The sequence below is a fragment of the Eulemur rufifrons genome, chromosome 3, assembly GCF_041146395.1.
Source record: "Eulemur rufifrons isolate Redbay chromosome 3, OSU_ERuf_1, whole genome shotgun sequence".
NCBI lineage: Eukaryota > Metazoa > Chordata > Mammalia > Primates > Lemuridae > Eulemur > Eulemur rufifrons.
In genome coordinates, this window is record NC_090985.1 from 24,337,250 (window position 1) to 24,364,361 (window position 27,112).

Below are 27,112 nucleotides of genomic sequence, written 5' to 3' on the forward strand. Positions count from 1 at the left end.
CCTACACTGTCAAAGAAGGGCCGGACACGGATGGCAACGTGCAGCAGCACCGAGTGCAGGTCCCAAGGTTCCACCAGGGGCAGCAGCTGTGAGAGGCCCACCATGGCTTCTAGGGCCACGAGGCCGTGTGGGTCATCCCCGTCGTCCAGCCCACTGATCATGGCTGTCAGGAGCTGGGGGCCATGGGCCCGCACCTGGGGAGGCCACATTCAGCCCGGGCTCCCAAGGCACCAGCCCCCACCCCACAGGCTCACTCACCCCCTCCCCAGGCATCCACAGCCCACAACCACGTCCGCCTGGGTCCCAGAAGGGCTGGTGGCCAGACCCACCTTGTCAGGGGAGCCTGAGGCAAGATTGGCCAGGCCTCGGAGCATCAGCCGCCTCACACTGGCACACGAGTCCTTCTGCCGCGCTGCCAGGCCGTCCAGTAGCGACTCCAGAAGCATCAGGTCGTTGACCACGTTGCTGCTGAGCAGCTGAAGGCAGAGGCACATGACCAAGGGCTCCCACTAACCTCAGAGGCTCACCCCACCCACCCAGCTCAGGCCCAGAACAGCACAAGGCTTCCCTTGCCTTGGGGTTCAGGACCCAGCCCCTCCCCCCTGGAGCTTCAACAACATCCCCTTGTCTGCTGGGGCCAGCTCTGCACCCAGCCCCACCCCAGCCCTCTGCTGCATGACCCCATGCAAGCTCTCAGCATCGCTAGTCTTGAGGGCCAACGCAGCAGATGCTGAGGAGCCTACCCCCACTGAGGGCCCCGTGCAGGCTGCAGACAGCCCAGGTCCTCCCCTCTCTGAGAACAGGGAGTCACCAGGCAGGGACTGAGCACAGGCAGGGGAGGCTGGTACACACCTATTGGGGAAGATGCTCTACCACCTGCCCTGCCCGCCCCTGCAGTGGTGGCACAGAGGCAGCTGCCAGCCAGGGCAGGGGGTTCATCCTCACACCCAGCCTCCCAAAGCCCTACCTCAGCCAGGAAGGCTGTGGAGGTGACCCTCTGGATCTCATATGCGCTGTTCTGTGTGCCAATGAGCGCCTTTGTCACCAGGGGCAGCCGGGGGCCTGCATACTTGGCCATGGCTCTGGGGAAAGAGGGCACCAAGGCTGTGGGGGCTGGAGCTGCTCCCCCAGGCGCTGGACCCTAGGGGCACTTGGATGCCCACCATGCACGGTCAGAGCCCAGACAGCTCACCTGGGCTGCTTCTCTCTGTCCCAGAGGCTCAGGCAGCTCCGCCTCCTCCCATACACCACGGGTTCCCTGCCTGACCCCATCGCATCCTGTGACCCCAGAGGTCCTCTGAACAGGACCCAGCTGCAGTGGGAGCCCAGACAACACTAGCACTACTGCGGGCAGGGCTTGCTCACCTGGCCAACTGGGTGGTCCCCTCCTCATGCCCAGCCGAGGTCCTGAGCAGCTCCCAGCCACCCTCCAACTCCACGTCCTGCAGCACGTCCTCACTGCCACCTCGGAGCAGCATGGCCCGCAGGGCGTCCACTGCAGAGCTGTGGGATCATGTGCTAGCTGGGGGTGGGGCCTGGGTCTGCACTCCCATGTGCACGTGCACACGTGGGGAAGACCCTGGGGTGTTGAGCCCGTCCCCACGGAGCCATCCTGCAGGGGCCCAAAGCAAAAGGCCAACTGTTGGCCTGGAGGCAGTGAGGGCTTGTCTGTGGCCACTCCACCACCAGCCTCAGAGATGGGCACAGGTGGAGCCTCCTGGCTGCACCAGGCTTCCTTTCTGGACACCCAAGGCAAGTACGTGTGCCGGCCTCACCTGAGCACCTGGCCTATGTGCAGGCCTGGAGCCAACCTGCCTGCCCCCTCCATGGGCCTGAACCTTCACCCAGGAGGCCCCAGAGCCCTGAGGAAGGTAGGCAGGCCACACCCCTGGCCCACTCCCAGGTGGTGAATGAAGCCAGTGGACAGGTGAGTGAAGAATGTCATTGCTGAGAGCCGTAGTACCCACACCTCGGCTGCCTCCCGCCTCTCCAGAGCCCTGCCAAGCAAGCACCTCACTCCCGCGGTCTCCCTTGCAGGAGGCAGGCCAGAGGCTGGAGGCCCAGGGGCTAGCAGGAAGTGTTTCATGCTGCAGCCTCCCCAGGGCCCAGCTGGATTTGGTGTCCACCTGCTGTTCAGAGAAGCCCTTCCCGGCCCAGGCAGGGGTGCTGGGGCTGCAGGACTCAGCAGGCAAAGTCCAGGGGGAAGGAGAGCATCATCCATTCCTGCATGGGTGCTAGGCCATGGCACCCTGGGGAGACCCTCACACCAAGGCAGGGCCCTCCCCTTGCAGCTCCATCTGTCACAGTTCTCAGTCCCTCAGCCCCACCCCCACACCCCCACCCCCACCCTCCCTGCCCACTAGCTGCTGCACATGGCAGGCCCTGACCCCAGGTGCTTCTGGCCCAAAGTGGACACCCATAGAACTGTGTGCCAGCCTGCTGTAAGGTGGCAACTGTGGCCATGGTGACTGTGTCTACCCCACCCACTGGTCACCTCCTGACAGGCATCAGGCCCCCACAGACTCTTTGGCCCATGAGAAGCCTTAACTGTGCTGCCTGGCTGTGTGGGCGGTGGCTGGCTGAGCACATGCTAAGCCCAAGGCCCAGGAGAGAGCAAGGGGCCCCCACTGAGGCTGGGACAGGCCTTGCTGGTCTGCACACTGTGTGGGGACAGGATGTGGAGAGGAAGTTGTGCTGGGCACTAGCTTGTTTGGGATCTAGTGACTGAGGCTGTGAGACTTCAGGTGGGGCCAACTCCTCGGGAGAAGGGCTCAGGCAGGGCTAAGGAGCCCAGGGGTGCCAGCAGCTGGGGAGGCAGGTGTCAGTGGCTGGACCAGATGCAGCCCCAAAAAGCATCTGCAGCTCCCTCACTCCCCAGGAAGAAAACACTAGAAGGCAGCTCTGAGGTCCCAGGAGTTCTGTGGTTCTAGCAGAGGACCTGGTCTTTGAGCCGGGTGGCCTGGGTGCTGAGGGGCTTCTGGCCTGGAGATGGGGCAGAAGGGCCACACCAGCCACTGCAGTCACTGGGCAGGCACCCACAGTGCAGCCCATGGGAGGACGCCTTGGACACATGCAGAGCCGGGCCAGCCTTGGGCTGAGCGAGGGGTGAGGGTGCTGGTGGGCCCGGTGAGTGTAGCTGCCGGCTAGCACCACACCCTGCTCTAGGCCTCACAGCCTGTAAGGCGCCATCTGGACCAGAGGCTGTGCTCCAGGCTGCAAATGGTGCACTGGCTACAAGTCTAAGGGGAAGTGCGTGTTTGGCTCAGGAACACGGTAATGACTGAGATGAGGGTGCCTCCCCTGCTCGTCTGCCCAGAATGCTGAAGAGCATGGCATCAGCAGGGTCTGCCTCGCTGGCTGGTAACCTCTGTCAGCCAGGCTCTGCAAACACCCCAGCCCCGGGGTGTCCCAGACAGAGCTGGTCCCCAGCAGGCCAGGCCTGGAGCTGGTGGCCACTCTGTCTCTGTTCACGCTGTCCACCTGGTCTCCAAGGATTGCACAGGCCCTGGGCCTGGAGAGTCTGAGCTGGTCTGAGCAACCCTGTGGTGATGGCAGTGGTGCGGTGAAACGAGGCCACCCTACTGTGTGTCCCCAGCCAAGGTGCAGACCCAAACCTAGATACCCGTGTGGGTGGGACATGGTGGTCCCTGGGGCTCCTGTCATTGAGGTTCATGGGGCTGGGGGCACCGCCAGTCTTGTCTGGGGTGTCAGCTTCCTCTGCCAGCAACCTGGCCCAGGTGCTGTGTGGAACGCTGGGGGCCCCTACACCAGCTCAGAATGGCCACAGAAACCAGGCTTGGCAGGCAGGGACCAGGCACCTGTGCCACTGAAGCTCAGGGCAGCAGACCTGACCCGGCTCCTACCCTTACCCCTCAGCAAGCAGCTCTACCTTGCCCACCCTGGGACTCCTGCCCTAGAGCCCAGAGGCCACAAGACTGCAAACCCCAAACCTCAGTGAGAGTGGCAGGGGAAGGGCTAGGGAAACCAGGAACATCTCAGCAACAACTATTGCATTGGGCCACAAGCACACACCAAGGCCACTCTGCCAGGACAGTTTCAGGGGCAAAGCTGGTCCTTCCTCAGCTGACCCAACCCACACTTCAGGAGCCCACAGCTCCTCCTCCTGAGAGGAGACACTACCCGTGACCAGCACCGCCACACAGAGCCACAGCAGTCCCTCACCAGCCTGCCAGGCAAGGGCAAGAAGACACAGACCTTCACTCCCAGCATGTCCTTGACAGTTGCCACTGACTGCCCAGCCCTGCACCGGGCAAGGTGCCAGCCCCTGCAAGCAAACTCTCCTGGGCTCCCCCAGCAGCTGCCACAGGCCCTTCAAGTCCTCTCCCTCAGGGCTGGTAGACTGGCACCCTACCTCCCTGCACGCCACATCAGCACACTTACAAACCAGCACTGGGGTGGAGGTGTGGACCCTGTTACCTGCAGGGCTCGAGGTTCCTGGCGGCCTGGGCCAGGCTGGCGCCCTTCCTCTCCTTGGCCTGCAGGTTCCGGGGCAGCTGGACACCCACAGTGCAGCTGACACGCAGCAGAAGCGCCACAAACAGCTGTGGGTAGAGCTCGAGCACCGCAGGCCCTGACGCCGGGGCGGACACAATCTCGTGCAGCGCACAGGTGGCCTGGGGAGAAGCCACCATGGGGCTGTGCCTCCCCCAGGCCCTGTACCTCAGGGCCAAACAAGCCTGAGCCCCTCTCATGTGCACCCTATGTGCATTGGGGGTCCTGGGCCCCTGGGGCAGCAGGCAGGGACAGAGGGGCAGTTCAGCCTTCATGGGACAGGTCTCAGACCATCTGTTCTCAGTTCAGAAGGGAGGAGGGGGGAATTCTCACAGCTGGTTTACTGCTTGAAACACTGCCAAGCTGGGTTTATTTTTTTTCCACAGGATAAAACGTGAAGTGATCTCCCTTGGGGGCCAACACCTGTGTGGCCTTTATGAGCCAGGGCTCAGTGCTCCAGCACCCGTGCCCCTGCGCAGCAGCCAGGTGCCCATGGGGTGGCACCCAGGCCATTTTGTGGGGGGCTCACCCTGGCACTCAGGCAGGTGGGGGCAGGGATGATGTGTCAGGGTGTCCCCTGGGGCCCCCACTCACTGAAAGGGGCAGCAGCGTGGCCACACGGTTGGGGGTGCTGCCTAGCAGGAAGGCCCGGCTCTCCTTGAACGGGACATCTCTGCCCATCTTCTCCAGAAGCAGCCCCAGGACCTGGGTGGCAAGGCTGGGCTCCACGGCCAGGGCCCGCCAGAGCATGCAGGTGTGGCTGCAGCGGGGCAGGAGGAAGGTCACCACAAGGCCACCACTGGCCACGGCATCACAAGCACCTGGGCCGGGCATCCCCACCCACCCACCTCGGAGTGTGGACCTGGCCCCACAACGCTCGGACAAGCCCACCAGACTCGGAGCATCCAGGTGGGGAACGGCCTCCTGACCTTGGGTCTGAACTCACCCTCCCTGACCTCAGGGGTCTGTGTACGAAGCTGGGAACAGAATCTGGTCCCGAACACGGGGGCCTGAGGCAGAGGTGGGGGGTCCCCAGGGAGCTGCCAGAGCAAACGCTAAGCTTCTCTAGAGGAAGCAACACACAGGAGAAGAGAACCCGGTGCACAAGGAAATCAGGCAGCACAAGTGAGACCACTCACGCATCACCAACGGGGGACACTGGGAGGCAGCTATGCTCATGGGTTTACAGAAGTAAATGACGAGCTTTAGAATATCTCCTGGGAACTGAAACTTCTAAGGATAGAGCAAAGTTAAAAGAGAATCAATATAGCCCTTTTAGAAATGAGACAGTAATGCACCTAGTGGACATATTTGGTGCCAGCCTGGATACAGCAGAAGAGAGAAACAGTGAATTGGAGGATAAATCAAAGAAGTTAACTCAGAACCCAGCACAGAGGAACAAAGTGGAAATTCACAAGGCAGTGTAAGAGATGTGCCGGACAGAATGAAAAGTCTAACTGTTCATTCAAGGGGTGTCCCAGAAGCACCAGCAAGAGAGATAATATTTGAAAAGGAAAAGGCTGAGAATTTTTCAGAACTGATGAAAGATACTAACCTACAGACTTGAAGCGGGCTAGTAGCTCCCTAGCAGAATAAATAAAAGGGAACCCCCACCTCCAGTTAGCACAAACCAACACTGAAGAAGTTCATGAAGACAGTACCAGTTAGACTTGTGCCAGCTTCTCAAGAGCTACGGTGGAAACCAGAACATGTGATGTGTCATTTCACACGCATTGAAGAAAATGCCTGTGAAACTAGAGGTAGAAACTCTGAGGAATGATATTCAAGAAGGATGGCCAGATGGACATTTCCAGTAAACAGAAGTGGAGAGTTTGTCACTAACACGCTCACCAAGGAAATTCTGGACAATGTGTTTTAGGTAGAAGCAAAGTGATGGAGGCTGAAATGCCAGGATGAGGAGCGAAGGACTCGGCAGTAAATGTGGACAAATGCGCACACCAGTGGGGATGCAAACACCGCATGCTGGCGAAGACGTGGGGGCAGTGCCAAGACACTGAGGCCCCACAGGCTTGGCCACCCTGGATGGCGGTTCAGTCACATGTGACAGCCAAACCTGCCTGAACCCAGGGCAGAGCCACAGATTCTGAAAGGGCCAACTGGTAAACAGTTGGGGCTTTGTGGAGCACGAGGCCTCTGCTGCAACCAGTACAGTCTGCAGCTACAGTGTGAGCAGCCGCAGAAGGGAATGGGTGTGGCCGTTTCAATAAGGTTTCACTTAAGGACACTGAAATTTGAATTTCCTATCATTTTCACATGTCATGAAATGTTCTTTGGTCTTTTTCCAACCATTTATAAATGCAGAACCTGCTGTCAGCCCCTAGGGTGTACACAAACAGGGGCAGGCCAGGCATAGCACATGGCTGTGGTCTGTCAACCCTTGACCTAAGCAATTCTGCACATAACACAAAAGAGATGAACACTCTACCCTGCAAATGACACACATGGGAACCATCAAAGCAGCATTGTCCCAAACAGCCCTAAACCATCCAAACCCCTATCACCTGGAACTGGATAAGTGAACCGTGCAGGACCCACGCAGCTCCACACAGCGCTTGAAAGAACGGGCTGAGCCAGGAAGCCCCAAGACTCGACTCGACCCACATGCACAACACTTACGCTCATGTGGAACCTATCTCCGCGGAGGGCAGGTGGCAGTGGAGACCGTTCCTGGGGTTTCAGATGAGGGGCACACAGGGTCTGCTGGGGGCAGGACCCGTCCCTGCCTCGTGTGGAGAGTGCACGCAGACACACCACCATGGAAATGAAACAAAGACTGAACAAAGAGCAAAGTGGTCAAGATTTACCTAAATACTGTCTGCCTGACAGAGGAATATTGATGGCTCCAGCATCAGATGCAGCTCCACATAAACCAAGGGTCCTTGTTACGGAAAATGCTCAGAGAAAAGAAACACAGCACTTCCAAACTAATCAAGTGGAAAAATGAAACGGTGAGAGAGACTGTCAATCTAAAAAAAAGATAAGAAGATTTTAAAACACAGAGTAGGTGAGACAAGAAAAGGCAAAAAATAAGAGTGGATTTAAACCCACAATATTGGTAACAAAACGCAGCAATTTACTGTTTAAAAGGAACACGTCCAAAATACAAAGAGAGGTCGGGGACAGCACAGCAGCAAATGCTGAAGTGCAGCGGCCGGCAAGGCAAAGCGGCGCCCCAGATGACCACGGGCATCCCCAGGAGGAAACAGGTGTTTTAACTTATATGCACCTGATGGCACAGCCATCCATGAATAAAACGAAAGCTGACAGGAGTGAAGGACCAGACACAACAAAAACTGCATCTTCCAAGCAGCCACAGCACCTGCCCAGTGGAGAGGGTCCCACTGCCTCGCAGCATGGGGGCCTGCAGGAGGTCCCAGGCAGCCCCGCACGCCTGGGAAAGCAAGAAAGGCCAGACGAGCAGGCCTACGCTCCAGACCTCAGCGAGGGGCAAGGTGACCCCAGTGGGGTGGTAGGTGGGGCACAGGCAGGACAGGGACAACACTGCCATTTATTGGGAGCTGGAAAGACGCGCCGATGTACGTGAGGATGAGGGGGGGGACGTGCTGGTATAGGTGAAGATGGGGGTCCCTGGGCACCCAGACAGGGCTCAGAGTGGGCATAGCCCTAGGGATCTGCTCACAGGTCACGGTGGACGCCCTGTAGGGGACAAGCCTCGGGAAAACCAGAACAGACACATCAAGGAAGAGCCTCCAGTGCCCATGGAAACCTGGGGCTGATGAGAAATCAGCCAGGCAGCTTCAGGGCCACAGAGGAGGACAGAGACAGTGAACCCCCCCTCCACCCCGGTGGAGGGCTGTGGAGAGCCAAGCCCGGCTGGGGGCACAGGGAGGGTCTCAGCAAGGACCCTGAAGTGCCTATGAGGCTGGGACCTGTCTCCATGGGCCTCAGCAGAAAGCTGGGTGCAGAGGCAGGTGTGGGCCGGGGAGGGAGCACTAATCTAGGCAGGAGGGACCCCAGGGTCTGGGCTGGGTACCTGTCAAAGGGCAGGGGGCTGCCCAGGAGGCTAGACACCACGGCTGCACAGTGCTGGGATGCCAGGAGATACACACTGTGCTGGGTGGCTGGCAGGACGTGCTCCTGGGTCTCCTGCAGCTTGGAGCGCAGCACGCTCACGATCTCAGGCACCTGCGGATAGACAGGACACGGCGGTTAGGCCACAACTGGGGCCGGGCATGGGCGCACAACTGCCCGAGCCACAGAGGTGGGCTATGTGGAAGGTACCCAGAGCTCCAGCTGCCGGCCTGGGGGGAAAGGCAGGGCCGGCTCCCAGGGGCGGAGCAGCCCAGAGACCCAGGAGTCAGAGCGAGCCCTAGACTTCACAGGAAGTGATGAGTGCCACTGGGGGTGGGGGGCGGCTGGTGCAGAGCAGCAGAGGCAGGGACTGCTGGGCTGAGTTGGGGCCCACAGAACCAATGGTCACTTGTGCCCCCACAGCACACCTGCTCGGTCCAGCCCAGGAGACCCCACCTCTGCCCACTGGAGGCAGGGACTCCATGAGGGTCAGGCTGGGGGCCTAGAACAGAGGCCGAGGTTGGCCTCATAGAGGGAGGATGGGACCTCCAGGTGGGTGGTGTGAGTTTGCGAGTATCCCACTGCTCTGGAAAACAGGTGACTGGAACGTAGAGGAAGGTGGGCAGGAGGACCCTGGCCCTGGGACCCCCAGGCCCACCCCAAGCCCAGCTGCGGGCTCTACAGCCCCTGACCAGCCTCCAGCTGGTCTAGTGCGGTACGTGAGGCCCTCAGGGCAGGGCCTAGTCATGGGGGCCCCACCAGAGGGGTGGCTGGCCTGGGAGTCTCCTCACAACTGAAGCCACCAGGGTCTGGGGTGAAAATAGACGAAAGAAGCAGCTGGGGGCCACGGGGTCACAGCTGGAAAGGTGTGTGGGAGGCCACCTGGTGGAGGTTGCACGACACCTCCCTCCTCGCCTCTGCCAACCGTGAGGAGCTGCCAACACAGAGGTTGATTTCCTCGGGAGGCCCTGTGTGCAGGGAGCCACCCCAGCTCGCTGAGGTCACACGCATAAGAGATCCAGAGATTGGATGGCCTGTGTGCCTTGGCCTTTATCTGCACGCCCCACCTGCCCTCCTCACCCCAGCCTGGCCATGTCCCTGACAAGATGGCCGTCCAGATTTGGGGAAGCTGCCTGCTGCACATGAAATGGTCCTCTGCATCCCTGACTTCCAGGAAGTTTTGACCTCAAGGAGGTCAAGCAAAGACTTCTGCACAGGTGGTGTTCCTCAGCCCCTCAGGGCGGTCACTTGTGCAGAAAGGCTTCAAGGCAGGTGGCCAGTGCTGGTGGTGCTGTGACATTCTTGAGCCCCTGCTGGCCTGTCCCACCCGTTCCCTGCTGACGTAGCCTCTCCATCCTGCACAATGTGTGGGCCCCAGGGCTCAGCTGGGGGCAATGACTCGGTGATGCAGGAGCAACCACTTCAACCACCTTGGCAGTTATGGCTCCACTGGACTCTCCCATCTCCCTTGCATCAATGTTGGCATTTTATTTTTTACAGAAACTTGTCGACTTCACAGATTTTCAAGTGTTTTGAAACACAGCTGCTCATGGATATGCTTCATTATTTTTCACATCTTCTGTGTGCATGTTATTTTTCCTCTTTTCCTTTGTATTTTGCTTTTATGGATGTTGGCTCTTTTCCCATGACTTGTCTTATCAGAGGTTTATCTTTCCATTTATTTCAGTGGGTTTATTTATCTTCTCTAATGTTTTCTTCTGCATATTTACTTTTTCAACAACTAGAACCTACCGGTGCACATGAGCACTCGAATCTACACTTTTCACAAAGTTTCAAACAGCATCTGGGTGCCTGGGTTTGGAGGGCCCTGGGGGTGGGGCTGGTCCACACTAACTTCTCGGCTCGCATAGCCCAGTTCGCAGCAGGCCCATGCGCTGGTCCCAGGAGGAGAGGCTGCAGTCCAGCTGCCTGCGGTGCCAAGCACAGTGACCCCTGTGGGGGCCTTTCCCTTTGTCACGCTGGGTCTGGGCCGTGTGCTCACCGTGGCTTGGCTGAGACGGAATTCAGACGTCACACAGTTCCCCCGCTGTAAGTGCACATGGTTCCTGTGCAACCATCAGTCAATTTTAGCACATTTCCATATCCCCCAAAAGAAACTCTGTCTCCACCAGCGGTCACTGCACACCTCCCCCCACCGCCAACCCCAGCTCCTGGTAACCTCTACCCTTCTTTCTGTCTCTGTGGATTTACCTATTCTGGATGTTTCACATAAATGGAATCACACTGTGCTAGCTTTCTGTGTCTGGCTTCTGTCACTGGGCCTGATGTTCTCAAGGCTCATGTGCGTTGTAGCCGGGGTCAGTGCTCCTTTCCACGGCCATACCCCACTGTACAGATGGACCGTGTTTTCTTTATTCATTCACAAACTGACGACATTTGGGCTGTTCTTCCTTTCTGGATAATACAAATTATGCCATGAATGTTTGTGTACCAGGTTGTGTGTGAACACGTTTTCAGTTCTGTTAGGTATATGCCCGGAGTGGAAGCACTGGGTCACGTGGAACTGAACTTTCTGAGGAGCTTCCAGACTATCTTCACAGTGGTGGCCCCATTTTCTGCTTCTGCCTGCTGGTTTCAAATGGAGCCCCTTCTCCCCTGTTGTTTCCTGGGCCTCCCCTGCACATCCTCTTCAACCTACGGAGGGTCTTTCTCCCCCAGCTGACACACCTGACGTCAGGGACCCACTGTTGTTCCCGTCTTGCCCTCTGTGCTGTGATGCACGATCATCTTGTGTTGGGGGAGGTCACATGCTGCCTGCCAGGGCCACATTTTCTGATTCGATGTTAGAGAAACTCAAAGTCCAACAGCATCAGGCTGTTTTAAAGAGGTCCCCCGGCAGGGAAGAAAATGGGGGCTCACCACAGCTCCAGTGGGTACATGACACTGGTGCACCAAGTTACAGGTGTGCTGTGTCGTAGGCTTGCTGCCGGCTCAGCCTGGGCATCCACAGCCCCACTCCCTGGCCTGGCTGTGGAGTGTTGTGTTTGGGAACCTGAGCTGGGAAGGAAACAGCTCGGCAGCTCCGCTGTGCAGACAGCAGCACCCTCAGAACCCAGTACCCAACTCAGTGTGCCAGGCCCACAGATGGGCCCCAGCTTCATCAGAATGGGGGACTATAAACCATAAAACTTCTAGAAGAAAACATGGGGCAAAAGCTTCGTGACAGTGGATCTGGCAGTGATTTCTTGGATATGACACCAAAAGCATAGGTAACGAAGAAAAATAGGTCAGGTGCAGTGGTGTTGCCTGTGGTCCCAGCTACTTGGGAGGCTGAGGTAGGAGGATCACTTGAGCCCAGGAGTTCAAGGCTGCAGTGAGCTATGATCGCACCACTGCACTCTAGCCTGGGCAACAGAGTGAGACCCTGCCTCAGGAAAAAAAAAAAAAAAAAGAACGAAAGAAGGAAGGAAGGAGAATATAGACAAATGCGACTATGTCAAACTTAAAAACTTTTGTGCATCAAAAAACAAATCAACAAGAGTGAAAAGGCAGCCTATAGAGTGGAGAACATGTCTACAGATCCCGCCTGCCCTCACCTTCTCCAGCAGTGCGCTGCCCCGCTCCTGCAGCAGGCAGTTGACCATGACCGAGGCAGCCTGGGAGCAGTTCTTGTCGGGGTCCCCCAGGCCCTCAAACATGGTCAGCAAGAGGCTGATGAGCTGGTCTGCCGGGAGGCGCTTGGCAATAACCTAGGCGAATGGTGGTGCCATAAAATCAAAGAGGGTGGGGCCAGTACCCCCAAATGCCACTATTTCCAGGCATCAAATCACAGGGGCTCCAGCCCTTCTCACAGCTGGCCCCAGCCCTCCCCACCCTGCACCCTGCGCCTTCCATGAGCTCACAGTACAGTCATGGGCCCTGTGGGGGTGGAGGAGTCATTCACTGGAGCCTGCCAGGGCAGACAGGAGCCTGGGTGGGCTCCTGTAGGGGTCCCTGGGATCACAGCTCCCTCCTAGGGGCTCTCCCCAGCAGTGTGGTCACCCTGGAGCTCTCCAGGGCAGCGAAGCAGCCTGGCCCATCTCAGCAGGCCTAGACACTGCAGCCTCCAAGGAGCAGTGGACAGAAGCTCTCTCCTCCCTTAAGCACGAAGAGACTGGCCACAAGTTACAGCCAATAAAGCAGCGTGAAGGATAATGAAAAACACAAAACAATGTACCAAGAAGACATGAAAGCATAAAAAATGGCTGAACATCCAAGAATTCTGACACGAGACCAGGAAGCCTCTGCTCCACCTTAATTGGCCCAGGGCAGGGTCTTTGCTTCCTAGCCCAGAGTCCCTAGCCCAGAAAGGGCCATGGGACCCTGCCCTCCCCTCTCCTCTGCAGGAGACAAAGGCTCTGGCTCCTGGAAGGCCATTTCTAGGCACCACATCAAAGAGCAGCCAAGCCCCAGCTCCACACTGAGGAAGGGGCAGCTCTCTCGACCCCCTGGAGCCCTGCTGGGCCTCTCAGCATGGACACCAGCACCACAGGGCTGGCAGGCACGCTGGACACAGGCCCAAGGAGTCTGGCAGGAGAGGACACAGTGCCTTTCTCCAGAATGCAGTGGACAAGGCACCTCAACCAGCCAAAGGCAGGGCCCACCCCAGCTCCTTGGCAAGATGGCTAGAGCCCACCGTGCCCTACGGACCATTCTCCAGCCCCAGGTGGCTCTTGAGTAGGTGTGAGCTCAGGGCAGCCCTCAGCACAAGCAAAAGGAAAGCCCCAGAAACCTGCATCTGTGGCAAACAGGCTTGGGGCACAGGCAGCTGGGCCTGGTGGCACCCCATTCCCTCCGTGGGTGGTGGGGGCAGCACTGGTCAGAGGTGGCATCAGACAACTAACTCTCTGAATGAAACCTGCCCTGTGCCCCACACCCACCAACTCTGGGTGGCACCTACAGAGCCCAGGAGAGGCCAGGTGCTGCCTTGAAGCCTCTCGGCCCCCCACGGAGTGGGCCCCGCCTTCCTGCCACAGGTGTTCTGCATGTACCTGGGCTATGCTGTGGCAGGTGTGGAAGAGGACGGCCGGGTCCGGGCGCATGAGGCCATCCTTGAGGGTGAGGAGCCGCTCGGCTGTGTCATCACGGTAGTCTCGGGAGAAGCCTGAGAGGAGAGGAGACTCTGGCTGAGGCTTTCCTGGGCGATCCCACAGCAGGGCTCCGAGCCTCATCCCTCTGCACCTTTGCCACCTCGGCCCAACCCCACCCACACCCTCAGCAGGGGCTCACCCTCATAGCCCAGCTGGAGGTAGAGCAGGGAGTAGACGCAGCCCACGGCCTCCTGGCGGGCGGCAGGCCACAGGTCCGCGCACCGTGGGGAGAAGAGGCCGACAAGGAGGCCCAGGTTGTGGAAGGGCACCAGGGCCTGAGGGGGATGGCCAGAGGGGCTGTGTGGTGCTGGAGTGTGGCCAGGAGGGCAGCCTGCGTCCATGCAGCCCCGGGCCCTCCCCATGGCCAGCACAGCCCCCTGCTGAGCCCCTTCCCTGACCCAGTGTGGGCTCTGCCCAGCTCAGCTCTGCCCCACCTGGTCCACCTGGGCAGATACTGGGCGAGCAGGTGTGTGCAGAAAGCAGGGACAACTGTGGAGGAGGGGGCATGCGCAGCCAGAGGAAGGCCAGGAAGCCTGTAGGGTGCTCTGGGACTTGAGGGCCACAGGCCAAGGGACCCAGAAACAGGGCTGGGCTGGGAGCAGGGCAGGCTGGCAGCCGGGCAGGCTGGCAGCCTGGGCACTCACACTGACGTGCAGGTGCTCTAGGAAGTACCGCAGCAGACAGCTGCTCAGGCCCAGGGCCCGCACCCGCTCGTGGCCCCTCGGGGACTTGATCCATGGGCTCAGGTGCTGGGGAAGAGGGGACTTCACACAGGTGTGTACTCAAGGGCAACCCAGGAGAGCAAGGCTTATGTGCCAAGCCACCCCTCCTGGGCTGCAGGGGCCAGGCCGGGCCCACGTGGCTCCCACCTCAGGGCCCACTGCAGCCCTGGCCCTGCCACCCTGTCCTCCCCACATGGCTCACAGACACAGCCCACCAAGCAGACCCAGAGCCGGCGCGGTGGTGGGCATAGGGAGGAGCCTGCCCCGACCCAGAAGGGCACGTCCCTGGAATGAGGGGTCAGTGCTGCCCCAGCCACAGCAGTGGTTAGTGTGGAGAAGCTGCAGCGCAGCCGCGGCCTTACCGTCCTGCCACCATGACAGCCCCCAGACAGCCAGGAGCTCACAGGGGACCTGTGGGATGCCCCAATCTTGGGACCACACGGGCTCCAGAGGCGAATCTCGGTCTGGGCCTCTCCCATCTGCATCCTGCCCAGGCAGGAGGGGGTGCTGCCACCCACTCACAAACTCCCCCCCAACTGCAGAGAGCACCGAGCCATTGGGGGTGCCCCTGTGGGGAGAGAGGACCCAGAGAACTAAGTAGAGCAACCCTCATCCAGCCCCCACCCTGCACACCTCGACCATGACCTGCAGGCCCGGGGGGGTCATGTCCCGCTGCAGGAGGCTCGTCAGCAAATCCTCAAGGGCGTGTACCGTATCCAGATACAGGGCCTGGAAGGAGAGCCAGGCCACCGGGCCCCACCAGTGACCCCACCGCCCACAGTGGCCTTCCCGCTGCCCCCCACGGATGCAGGCACACACTGAGGGACACGTAGCAATACCTCCTGGCAGCTGCCGTCCTCACCCTGGGACTCAGGAGGCAGGGCCATGACGCTGTGCAGGCAGCCTTGGATCATGTCTGCCCGGGCCTGCTCCCCCAGTGCTGGCTCCAGGGAGCTGAGCAGCAAGTTAAGGGCCCAGACATCAATCCTGTGGCAGGTTCAGCCTGTGTGTCCTGTGTGGACAGCACAGCCGCCAGCATGTTTGGCTCGCTCTGGGCCCAAGGCTGCAACCCCTCACAGCACATGTGTGCATACACAGGCCCACACACAGACACCGAGGCTGGAAGGATACACCAGGTAAGTGCAGGTGAGCATGGCTTTCTTCCGAACAGGTGTCCTTAAGGAGTCTGGGGGCTCTGCCCTGATGAACTCCTGGGGGAGGCAGCCAGTGGCTCAGCCTGGGAGGAGGCGCCAGCTTTCCTCCCCGTCAGCCTCCCAAGCTCCGTCTGCCCTCACCTGGCCCCTCACCGAGTTCTCACCCCAGACCCCACCTCCACTGCCATCAGCACCTGCGATGCCACCATCTGTCTCCCAGGAATCTGCCTGGGACCAGCCACGCGGTCAGTGCTCACCATCATCTGTGCCACCAGCTCTGCTTTCCTGGAGAAGTGGAAGGAGCTGGCCTGCGCACTGCTGCAGATGGCGCGGCTGACCATGCACGTGCTCTGGACGAGGCACAGCTTCAGGGCTGGGTCCTGGAGGGACACCCAGCTGCAGGAGGCCATCAACACCCGCCCGGGACCGAGCCCAGCACACGCCCCCCTCCTTCTGCCACAGCCAGACTGCTGCTCTGTTCTCAGAGGAGCTCTCCAGCCAGTCCTCCCACATGTCAAAGTCCATGTGGGACAAGAGGAGGGTGCCCAGGGTCACGGAGGAGAGCAGAGGAGCCCTCAGCTGAGCGGGCCGTCCCTCCGTGTGGGCTCAGAGAAGGGTGAGGGGAGGTGTCCTGAGGACACATGAGGCTGGCCTCTGCCACGCTAACGGCTGAGGAGAGAAGAAACTCTGAGAAGAAGTCTACACTCTGCCCTTCACAGGGTGCCGACTGTCCCCAGCAAGGGTCTTGTCAGGTTAGCGCCAGAGATGACAGAAGGGAAACAAGTTAGAGAGGTGGGGGGCTTCGGGGGGCAGTGAGCCTCCCTGCCATTGCCACTGGTTCTGGTTGGCCCCCCTCCTAGGTGGGAGATCTGGAAAGCTGTGACCCCTGAGAATCAAGGAGCAGAGCCAGAGGAGAGTCGTCTGTCCTGGGGTCAGGAGGCTGTAGCCCAGACCCTGGCTCCTCAGAGGCGGCAGAAGCCTCCCTTTTTGCCCACCCACCTCTCAGGGCCCAGGCTGGGGCAGGAGCCCTGGGTCCCTGTTCCAGCCTCTAGAGGAGGGGCTGCTTCAAAGAGAAGTGGAGGTAGGCGAGGATATGATACTCTAAATGCTCTGCCACGGGCTGGGAGCAGGAAGCCCGAGCGAGCTCCCCTCTGGCTTTGCCCCTGAAGCTCGAGCCAGCCCAGAGAGCTGAGAGAGGAAAGGCAGAGCTCACACTTAACTCCCAAACACCGTACCTTGCTTTCTACCTTTACTCCCAGAACCTGAACAATAAAAAGTGAAATGAATTAAGTCGTGAGAGTCTGGTGTCGGCAGGACCCCTCCCTGCCAGGCCCCACTATGCAGACAGGCCTGCACAGCACCCACCTTGGTGCTGAAGTACTGGAACATGTTCCGGAGGATGTCCGACTCCACCCTGGCCAGCATCAGCTCGCGGGGGGCCTGTGCTGCCACGTGCCCATAACACAGGATCAGCGCACTCTTCACTTTTTCTACCTCGTTCTCACTTCTGTCCTGAGGGGCCAGAGGAATCACCGATTATACAACAGACTGCACCCCTGACAGGAAGCCTTGGACTCAAACTCGCTGAAGTCCTCCTCCTTGAAGAAGGGCCAGAGCTGGTCATCAGAGGCATGACCCAGCTGGCAGACAGCAACACCTGAGCGGAAGAGCTCCTTTGTCAGGGACAGCAGGAGGGGCCAGGGGGCCAGGCATGGGCCCACTGGGGAGTGGCAGAGGGAAAAGGACTACATGGTGGGGTGAGAAGGGAGGGCGAGGGAGCCCCAGAGTAGAGGCCCTGTCCTCGCCTGAGCTACAGGGCAGCTCCTCTGTCCCTGGGGCCTGTCCCACCTGTGCATGGAGAAAGGGCTGGGAGGCCCCACAAGCCAGGTCCAGCCCTGAGAGTCTATAATTAGGCGGGGCCACAGCAGGGGTCCACCCCTTCCTTAGGTCAGGCCTTGGCTCTGGCAGCTCAACCAGTGGCTTCAGCAGAAGTGCAGCCTCCATTGGCCACCAGAGGGCAGAGGTCTATGAAGACAGCCCAGCTCCCCATAGGGAGGCACTTCCAGACTCTCACCCTGGCCACCCTCTCCTCCCTCACGACTGGCAGAGAGATGCATGCCCCTTGTCACCAGCTGCATTCACTTCTGGGAGGCCTTATGCCCCCTCTACCAGAGGAGGGGATGAGTGGGATGGACGGACACACACACACACACACACACACACGCAGGCCCTGCCCATGCAAGGGAATGTAGGAAGCAAAAACAGCTTAATGTCAGCTTCCTGCCCCACCCCAAGCATGAAAGGCAACCCGTGAGCCCAAATTGTGAAGAGACAAAGCTGCCCTCAAAGGGGCAAGAGCCCTATCCTGTCCCCACCACCCTCGCCACTCCCCAGGACCTTAAAATATAGGGCAATGGCTGAGAAACAAAACCACAGAGACAGTCCTCCTACCCCAGACCTCCACCCTGGCCATCAGCCTGACCTCCATACCTTAAAAATGCTGAAAATGCCAATGGATTTTCTAAACACATCCGACCTTACAAAGTCCTCCAGCTGGGCCAGGGTGTCCTCGAGGTGGGAGCTGGCACAGATCCCAAAGCAACAGGCCAGGCCCTGGGGAGACACACAGGTGTACTCACACCTGCACAGGGAGGACCCTGCCCCCTGCCTTAGAGTCATGTAAAGAGAAGAGCGCACGTGCACACACGCACGGCACACACGCTTGTGTACATATGCACATACACATATGCAGGCGCTGCACCATGCACACACATGCTGTACACGTGTGCAGATGCAGACAGTGCACCATGTACACATGTGCACACTGCAGGTGAAGACAATGCACCACACACACATGCGTGCACACTGTACACAGTGCAGGTGGTATGCACACATTTACACATGCACACACCACATATGTGCATATATGCACAACCCACACGCACACACTCGCGCACGTGCTGGCTGGCTGCCTGAGAGAACAGGGGGCTGTCCGTCAGCCCTTGGGCATCCAGGGGCTTCCGCAGGGAAAGTGACGGCCACCTCACGGTCTGCCTCCTCCTGGTATCTGGCTGTTTCCAGCAGCTCTTGAAGATGTTTCCTCACCACTTCCTTACTTGAAGCAGCACCCAGGGTGGTTCCTATGCATTTGTACAGGAAGTGCTGAAATGAAGCCAGAGAACAAGGTTGTGCCTGACTCCTAAGTAGAGGGGTGCCCAGCACTGCCATGGTGCCGCTCCTGGAGTGCCCACCCTGCCGCCCAGACGTGGGAGGGGCCGTTGGGAGCCATAGCGCTGGCGCTGTGAGGACAGACTGGCAGAGCCCAGGCAGCATCTGGGGGCAAGAGGCAGGAACAGTGGGCTCCTGCACCTTCCAGCCCTCAGCCACCAAGAGGAGGCCACAGGCCTTTTCCTGGCTCTGCCAGGGCCACCAGGAGACAGGCCCAGACAGCAAGTGACACAGACTGAAGGCACAGGGACCTGGAGCCTCAGGGCCAGGCTGAGCAGCTGCGCACCTTCTCCTGGGGCGTCCCGTTGTAGCAGGGCAGCTGCTTGCACATCTCCAGGCTCAGCTGGCAGGTCCACGTGTTGTCAGAGACAGTTGCCAGGGTGTCCTGCAGGAACTGCGGGCAAGGAGAGGTCCTGCAGGGGCTGGCTGGGGATGGGCCTGAGGTCTGGCGTGTCACCACCTGAGGATCTCAGGGTGGCCCCTGCTGTGGTTCCAGGTGGTCTGCAGGTGACCTCCCAGCAAGGGCAGTGGCAGCAGGGCAAGCCCTGCATGGTCACCTAAGCAGGAAGCCTGGGACGTGAACAGCTCGGGGCCAGGCAAGGGATGCAAGAAAAGGCCCATAGCGCGGGCAGTTTGAAGCCCCTGGGATTTGGCCTTGGCTGTTAGAGGGTGGGTGTCTTGTCCCAGCAGTCTGCAGCCGGCAGAGGTCCTTGCCCCAGAGACAGCCGCCCGCACCTCTGTTGTTCCTCCAGCCACACCACGAGGTGGAGGTCGAGGTCGAGGTCGAGGTCGAGGTCAAGGCAGGTAGTATAATTCTCAGTGGGCGGGCATAGCCCCAGCTCCTGCCACCCCAGCCCTCCCCACCAGCCCAGAAGCTGTTTCCATGCCCGGGACAGGCCACACCCTCAGCCTCCTCCCTGCTCTCACCATCAATAGCTTTTCCTCCCACTCCTTCTGTGGCAAGGTTTCCTCAGTATATTCTGAAATGACAGTCACCCAGTGGGTTTCATCCTGCCAGGCAGGCCCACCCCATCGCATGTGAGTAGGGGCTTCAGAGCCCAACATGCCCCCCGTCCCCCCATCCCCGGCCCAGGCCCCACCCATCTTCTGGAGCTTGGAGGGAAGGCACAGCAGCAGCCAACCCAACCTGGCTGCGCCCACTTCCCACCTGCTCTCAGGGACAGAAGGGAGGCCTTTCAAGCCCCAGGCTGTCCTGGACGACAGTGGTGACTGTTCCTTCCAACTTACAAAACCCTGGTCCCCACTGGCCAGCTCCTCCCCTGCACCGAGCGCTGCCCTCCTCAAGCAAACCCCATAGGGCCTCACCGTCTAGGTACCCCAGCAGCAGGGGGATGGTTGTCTCCCACCGCCGACCCAGCAAAGGGTGAATGCTACGATGCAGAATGTTCAGGAGACGCAGCGAGGCTGCCCCACGCCCATCCCCCAGGTAGGGGTTGGAAGACACAACCTGAAGGGAGGCAGAGGTGGGAGTGAGGTCTGGCAGGTGGCTCCTGGCCGAGGACCACACCCTGCACTTGGCTCTTCCCGAAGCTCAGGCTACGGTGATGGAGGGCAGCCCTGCCGTTAGCATCTGCCTGGTGGCTCCTCGCTGAAAAGGCAGCACCCTTCCTGGGAGTCTGTGACAGCACAAGGCTCTGGGCAGTGGGCTGCCACATGCACGGGAACGGGGTCTCAGAAAGAAACGCCCATTCCTAACATCCTCTGAAAGACCCCAGGGTCTAGCCGCCCTCTAAGGAGGTGTTTCCCGCTTGGGGGAGCTGCATAGTACGGTGCTCACCAGGAGTCTTGTGGTTACAGCATAGGGAGACGGAAGGTTCACTGGAGACAAGAGACGAGGAACAGTTGCTCGGAAGCCAGCCTGGCTGCCCGAGCCCAGCCTGCAGCTCTCAGGGGGACAGGGGGCCAAAGCTGAGGCTGTGGTCGCAAGCAGGGACGGGGTCGGGGCTGGCACGCACCATGGGCATCATACTGGATGAGGAATGTGTCGGCCCCCACCTCCTGCCTCTTCTGTGCCAGATGCACGAGGCTCCTGCAGAGTGGAGTCAGGGCCCCGGTGAAGCGCACAGGGGTGAGGAACTCCAGCAGGTACGGCCAGAGGACCTGGGGGCAGAGGCGGCTCAGTGCTGGCAGGGCCCGGACACATCAGGCTCTGCACAACAGCTATGAGGGCCGCAGGCCTTGCCTGAGCTCAGAGAGTCGGGCCAGACCCTTTGCTTGCCCTGCTGCAGCTGAGGCGGTCTCTGAACACTGCCTGGCCGCTACCCTGCACGGTTCAGCCATCACCCAGGACCCGGGGTTGGGACAGGCAAAGTTAGTCACAAAACAGGGGCAGGAAAACCTCCAAATGGGAACACAGGGGTGCGGCCGGAGGGGAGGCCAGAGCCGCCCTGCACTCACGTCGCTCATCCTGTCCACGGCAGTGCTGACCAGGTAAAGCGTGCGGATGCTCATGGCCCGCACACCATCAGCTGAGAGGTTCTTGCTGTCGGGGCCTGGATTCTCAGGCTGGAGGGGGAAGGGGCAGAAGGCAGGGCATGGGTGGGGCATCATGTCCATGCACCAAGGTTAGGCAGCTGTGGCTCGGGCCTGTGAAGACACAGCTGTGTGGGAGCAGGACAGATCCCTCCAGCCTCAACCTGGGGGAGCGTCACCTGCCACAGACAGGAAATGCACTCTGACCTAAATCACCCAAGAAACAGTCTCATCTGCAAAATAAACAAAACCTTGAGCATTTCCTGTAAGCTACTGATTCCATAACAATTAGGTCGGGCACAATAGCACCTGTAATCCCAGCACTCTGGGAGCCCAAAGCAGGAGAATCATTTGAGGTCAGGAGTTTGAGACCAGCTTAAGCAAGAGCCAGACCCTGCCTCTACTAAAAATAGAAAAATTAGCCAGGTGTGGTGGCTCACGCCTATAGTCCCAGCTACTCAGGAGGCTAAGGCAAGAGGATCTCTTTAGCCCAGGAGTTTGAGGTTGCAGGGAGCTACAATGATGCCACTGCACTGTAGCCTAGGTGACAGAGCAAGACTCTTGTCTCAAAAAAGAAAGAAAGAAAAAACAACTTTGTCCCTGCTTTGCAATACTGCCACAGGAGAATTGGGACAGCCTTTGTGGAAATGATAATCTTGGGAGAAATCTTGTTTTCTACACCAAGCCTTGACCACAATCTCAGCAACCCGAGCAGGTGAGATACCTGCTGTCCTCTCTGGTGAGGCGGCTCCAAAGCCTGGCTCCCTGGGAGGCTGCTGTGCAAGGGGAGAACTTCTGCCTCCTATATACTTTGCGAGCCCTGCACTCAGGCTTTGAAACAAAGCAAACACTGAACGACAAGGAGAAACTGGCAAAACTGCAACCATTGCAGAAGACTTTTAATAGTAACCAAAGGTCAAGTAGAAAAAAATAGTGATATTTAGGCCTTGAACAACAATTTTTAAGGCATGCTCTAAAAATATAGATAGAACTTTATACCAAACACACACGAACAACTTTGAAAGCCTGACTGTTAAGCCAAAAAGAATATCTTAACAAACCGTTAAAAGCAGAAATCAACCTGGCCAGATTCAATGTAACAAGGCAATAAAATTACAAATCCATAATAGGCATGAAAATCTGTCCATTGGGAGATTTGCAAATATCATAAAAGAATCATTTGGGTTAACAAACCAAACAGAAACTGCAAACTAGCTGATAATGAACATTGAGAACACACCCAAAATCACCAGACACACAAATATTAGGGCACACAGGCCAAAGACATAGCCTAAAATATCCTAGAAAAGGGAAAATATTAACAATATGAACCAAGTATAAGGAAAAAAATCCTGAAAACTTGTAACAGTTGAAATAAAGAATTGAAATCAGGAAGTTATTATAATAATGTAATAGATACCACCAAGGAAGAAATTACTAACTTGGAAGAACAGACTGAAGAAGACTTCAAGGAAGATGAAATTTAAAAAGAATGAAAGGGCCGGGCGCGGTGGCTCACGCCTGTAATCCTAGCACTCTGGGAGGCCGAGGCGGGTGGATCGCTCGAGGTCAGGAGTTCGAGACCAGCCTGAGCGAGACCCCGTCTCTACTAAAAATAGAAAGACATTATATGGACAACTAAAAATCTATATAGAAAAAATTAGCCGGGCATGGTGGGCATGCCTGTAGTCCCAGCTACTCGGGAGGCTGAGGCAGTAGGATTGCTTAAGCCGAGGAGTCTGAGGTTGCTGTGAGCTAAGCTGACGCCACGGCACTCACTCTAGCCTGGGCAACAAAGTGAGACTCTGTCTCAACAACAAAAATAAATAAATAAATAAATAAAAAAATAAAAAGAATGAAAGAAGGAAAAGCTCAAAGATAGGAAAGGCAACAGTGCTAGCATTTAGATAACAGACAGACCAGAATTAGAGAGAGAGAAAAACTGATAGCAAGAAATAGTTAAATAAAGAAGAGAACTTTTCCAGAACTAAAAGGTAAAAAGAACACACTCAAGCAGAGTCCACAGAGCTTGAGGCAAGGACAGTGCACGGTGAGCCAGGAACATCTTCATGTGCCAGGAAGTGGGGACAGGCTCTGAGAACAAAGGGCCACATCCCAGGAATATAGGAGCCAGCTTGTGGCAGCGCCACTGGCCAAGCCCGGGGCAGCCTTAGCACCAGAACCAACAGAGATGTTGTCTAGATCATCCCATCAACCAGCTGCCACAAGTCTCCGTGAATGTAAGACTAGGAAAAGCTCTTTGTCACAACAGGAGACTAAAAAACTAAGTGTAGAAATATTAATGGAGTTAGAAAGCCATCAACTGATACTAAAACCAATTGGTGCTGATTAAGTTTAATCAGGAGGCAGATATTTACTTAGTCCCAATCTCCCTACAAACTATTAATTTTAAGAGGGACAGCAACTGTAAGCTCAGAAACCTCACCGAAACAAGTGATCAGAGCTAACAAGACCCATGTTGTGACAATCTACTCTGTGATGTAACACACTAAAGAGGACACACATGCTTCCAGGAGATTCCTGTCAAAACTGCATCACCTGAATCAAATTGTGAGGAAACACAAGGCCCACCTGAGAAACATCTAGCAAAATAATTGGTCTGAACTCTTAGATAATGTCTAGTCAACAAACACAAAGAGAGGAGGCTAACAAGACATAACAACTACACATAATGCCTGACTCTGTGTTGGAAACTGTGCCTGAGAATAGCTGTAAGAGACAGAATTGGGACAAATAACAAAATGTCAATACGGATTATGTATCAGGTAATATTATGGCCTCAATGTTAAATTTCCTGATTTTGGCAACTGTACTATGGTCAGGCAGAACAATGTCCTTATTGTTAGGAAATAAACACCAAGGTATTTAGTATTTAGGGATAAAGGGACATAAAGTCTCTAATATTTTCTCAGATGAGTTAAAAAATGTACATGCTTGCACATGTGTGTATACAAAACATGTAAACAACAAAGACATAACAAGAAAACTACACACACAAAAAAGAGAATTACAGACTAATATCTCTTGTAAATGTAGATGTGAAAATCCTCAACAAAATACTAGCAAACTGAATTCAACGATATATAAAAATAATTATACACCATGGCCAAGTGGGATTTATCCCAGGAATGCAAGGTTGGTTTAACATCTGAAAATCATCTCACGAAATGCACCATTATTGCTAGAATAAAGAACAAAAACCATGTGTTCATCTTAACAGACAGAAAAAAGCATGTGATAAAAATTTAGTACCCCTTCATGACAAAAATATTTAACAAAGTGGGGACAGAAGGGAATGTCCTCAACCTAATGAAGGGCCTGCAGCAAGCATCCTACTTAATAGTAAAGACTGGCCGCTGTCACACCCAGAAAGGACCAGGTGAGGGTGTCTGCTCTCACCACTTTCATTCAACACTGTACTAGAGGTTCTTGCCAGGGCAAGTAGCCAAGAAAACTAAATAAAGGGCATCCAGCTTGGAAAAAAATAAAACTGTTTGCAGATGACTTGATCTTTATAGAAAGTCTTAAGGAATCTACTAAAAAACTATTATAACTAATAAGCAAGTTCAACAAGGTTGCAGTCTACAAGATCAATATGAAAGAACAATTGTATTTCTACACAGTAGCAGTGAACATACTAAAAATGAAATTAAGAAAATAATTCCACTTACAATAGCATCAAAAAGATTAAAATAGTTAAGAATAAATTTAACAAAAGAAGTACAAAACTTATATTCTGAAAACTACAAAAGAGTGTTAAAAGAAATTAAAGACCTGAATAAACAGAAATACATCTCACGTTCATAGATCCAAAGACTTAATGCTGTTAAGATGGAAAACACTCCTCAAATAGATACACAGATTTAATGTAATCCCTATTACAATTCCAGTTTACTCCTTCGCAGAAAATGACAAACTGATCCTAAAATAAATTCAGATGGGAGTTCAACGGACTCAGAACGGCCAAAACAATCTTGAAAAGAACAAAGTTGGAGGACTCACGCTTCCCAATTTCAAAGTTTACCACAAAGCTACAAGTGATCAGGACAGGTGGCACTGGCCCTCACATGGAAGGACAAGATGATGTGCAGGGGAAAGTTACAGTATAGTCTTGGTTTTTAAAAGGAACTTGGCTTTTTTGATTTTTTAATTGTGACAAAATAAAAATAACATATAACTTACCATTTTAACCATTTTTAAATGTACAGTCTAGTGGCACTTAGGGTGTTCATAGTGTTGTGCAACCACCACCACCGTCCATCTCCAGAACTTTTCCATGTTCCCAAACAGAAACTCTGTCCCCATTAAACACAAACTCCCCATCCCTCCTCCTCCAGCCCTGGAAACCACCATGCTGTTTTCTGTCTCCCTGAATCTCACCACTTCAAGTGCTTCACCTAAGTGGGATCACACTGTATCTGTCTTTCTGTGACTTGCCTGTTTAACTCGGCACAACATCCTCCAGGTCCATCCATGTGCAGCGTGTGTCAATTTCCTTCCTTTTTAAGGCTAAATAACATTCACCACATTTTGTTTATCCATTCACCCGCTCCATGGACATGTGAGTTGCTTCCACCTTTTGGCTATTGTGAATAATGTTGTTATGAACAAGGGTATACAAATACCTGAGACCCTGCTTTCAATTTTAATATTAAAAGAGATCTTCAAATCCCAAAAGGTTTGGGACTAATAGACTAAAACAGGGGTCCTGGCTCTCTCCAGTTCGTGCCTAATGACCCACGACGCTGCCGTGAGGAGTCAGACTGGTAAGTGGACCTCCCGAGGCCACAGTGGGGGCAGTGAGCACCTCCTCACTGGGGGCCTGGCAGGTGCAAAGTCACAGCACACCCACACCCACTGTCCCTGAACTCCACTATTGCAAAACTAACACAGATGTGCCACTTGGCAGGCACAGTGGGCACCACATTGACATCATAGGAGTACAAGAAGGAGACCGCATCTCTACTCAGAGTGGACCTCCGTGGATAGGCTGGCTCCACTGACTTGAAGAAACCAGGCCTGGGGCTAGAGGGGCCCATGGGCCAATGCACTCACCAAGCAGGCACCTGTACCTGCACCTATACCTGTACTTGCTCCTTGTGGTTTATTCTTGCTATTTTCTACCTTGCTCTCCTTCAAGAAGCAATTGGCATTTGTTCAGTAGCTTGTTAAATAAAAAAAACCCCAAAGAGAGCAAAGTCTCTATCTTCTGCCTGTGTTCTGAGTCCTGGGAGCTGCCCAGTGGATGGCTGCTGTGCAGGGACCCTGACTCAGAGGGTCAGTGTACAGACCCAGGCCCACACATCTACCTTGTGCCAGGCCGGCAGCTCCTCATGACCCATGCCTGATGGAGGCCCTGGCAACGTGGCCCAGAGCTGGGCGAAGCAGTGGCCCCTTACCTGTGGCTCGGGAGGCAGCGCGCACTGCTGCACCAGGTACTCGATCATCACCTCGCCTCCAGGCTGCTCCAGGTAGCCGTGGTGGGCCATGGCACTGATCACCTGCACCACAGCCTGCTTCACCTGCCAAAACCAATGAGAGGTCAAGAAGGGGCTGCAGACAGAGACCACCACACCAGTCCAGCCAGCAGACAGGAACCTGACTCCTACCCCACCCACACCTGTGCTGCACCCACACCTGTGCTGCACCTGTACCTGTGCCTGTGCCTACCTTCTCAGTCCCTCAGATTCGTGGGGGCTTCTCTAGCTTCTCTGACAGCAGCCCTTGTGGACGTGCTCAGGTCTGCAGGGGCCTCTTTTCCTCCTGCCCATCGTGCCTCCCCCACCCCCACTGCCCAGCCCCCAGAAGTCTCTTCATCTCACTAGTTTCCTCCCTCCAT

General features: G+C 56.4%; 1 protein-coding gene across 12 annotated transcripts in view; it reads right to left on the minus strand.

Annotated features, from left to right (window-relative positions):
* The window catches only part of MROH1 (maestro heat like repeat family member 1), a 64,533-nt gene that overhangs the window by 1,647 nt on the left and 35,774 nt on the right, over window positions 1-27,112 (minus strand). For 7 of the 12 annotated variants that reach the window (XM_069466753.1, XM_069466757.1, XM_069466755.1 and 4 more), the window contains 26 exons: window positions 26,673-26,795; window positions 21,178-21,285; window positions 20,736-20,880; window positions 20,558-20,598; window positions 20,086-20,227; window positions 19,687-19,739; window positions 19,046-19,153; window positions 18,574-18,693; window positions 18,022-18,144; window positions 16,897-17,043; window positions 16,767-16,793; window positions 15,789-15,911; window positions 15,509-15,588; window positions 15,217-15,331; window positions 15,011-15,106; window positions 14,300-14,404; window positions 13,795-13,930; window positions 13,557-13,669; window positions 12,123-12,275; window positions 8,528-8,679; window positions 5,107-5,272; window positions 4,438-4,634; window positions 1,366-1,503; window positions 968-1,082; window positions 330-476; window positions 6-194 (listed from right to left, as the gene is read on the minus strand). In XM_069466753.1, the coding sequence (XP_069322854.1) occupies window positions 6-194; window positions 330-476; window positions 968-1,082; window positions 1,366-1,503; window positions 4,438-4,634; window positions 5,107-5,272; window positions 8,528-8,679; window positions 12,123-12,275; window positions 13,557-13,669; window positions 13,795-13,930; window positions 14,300-14,404; window positions 15,011-15,106; window positions 15,217-15,331; window positions 15,509-15,588; window positions 15,789-15,911; window positions 16,767-16,793; window positions 16,897-17,043; window positions 18,022-18,144; window positions 18,574-18,693; window positions 19,046-19,153; window positions 19,687-19,739; window positions 20,086-20,227; window positions 20,558-20,598; window positions 20,736-20,880; window positions 21,178-21,285; window positions 26,673-26,795 (3,162 nt within the window). The other 5 variants (XM_069466761.1, XM_069466760.1, XM_069466762.1 and 2 more) reach the window with 4 other exon arrangements.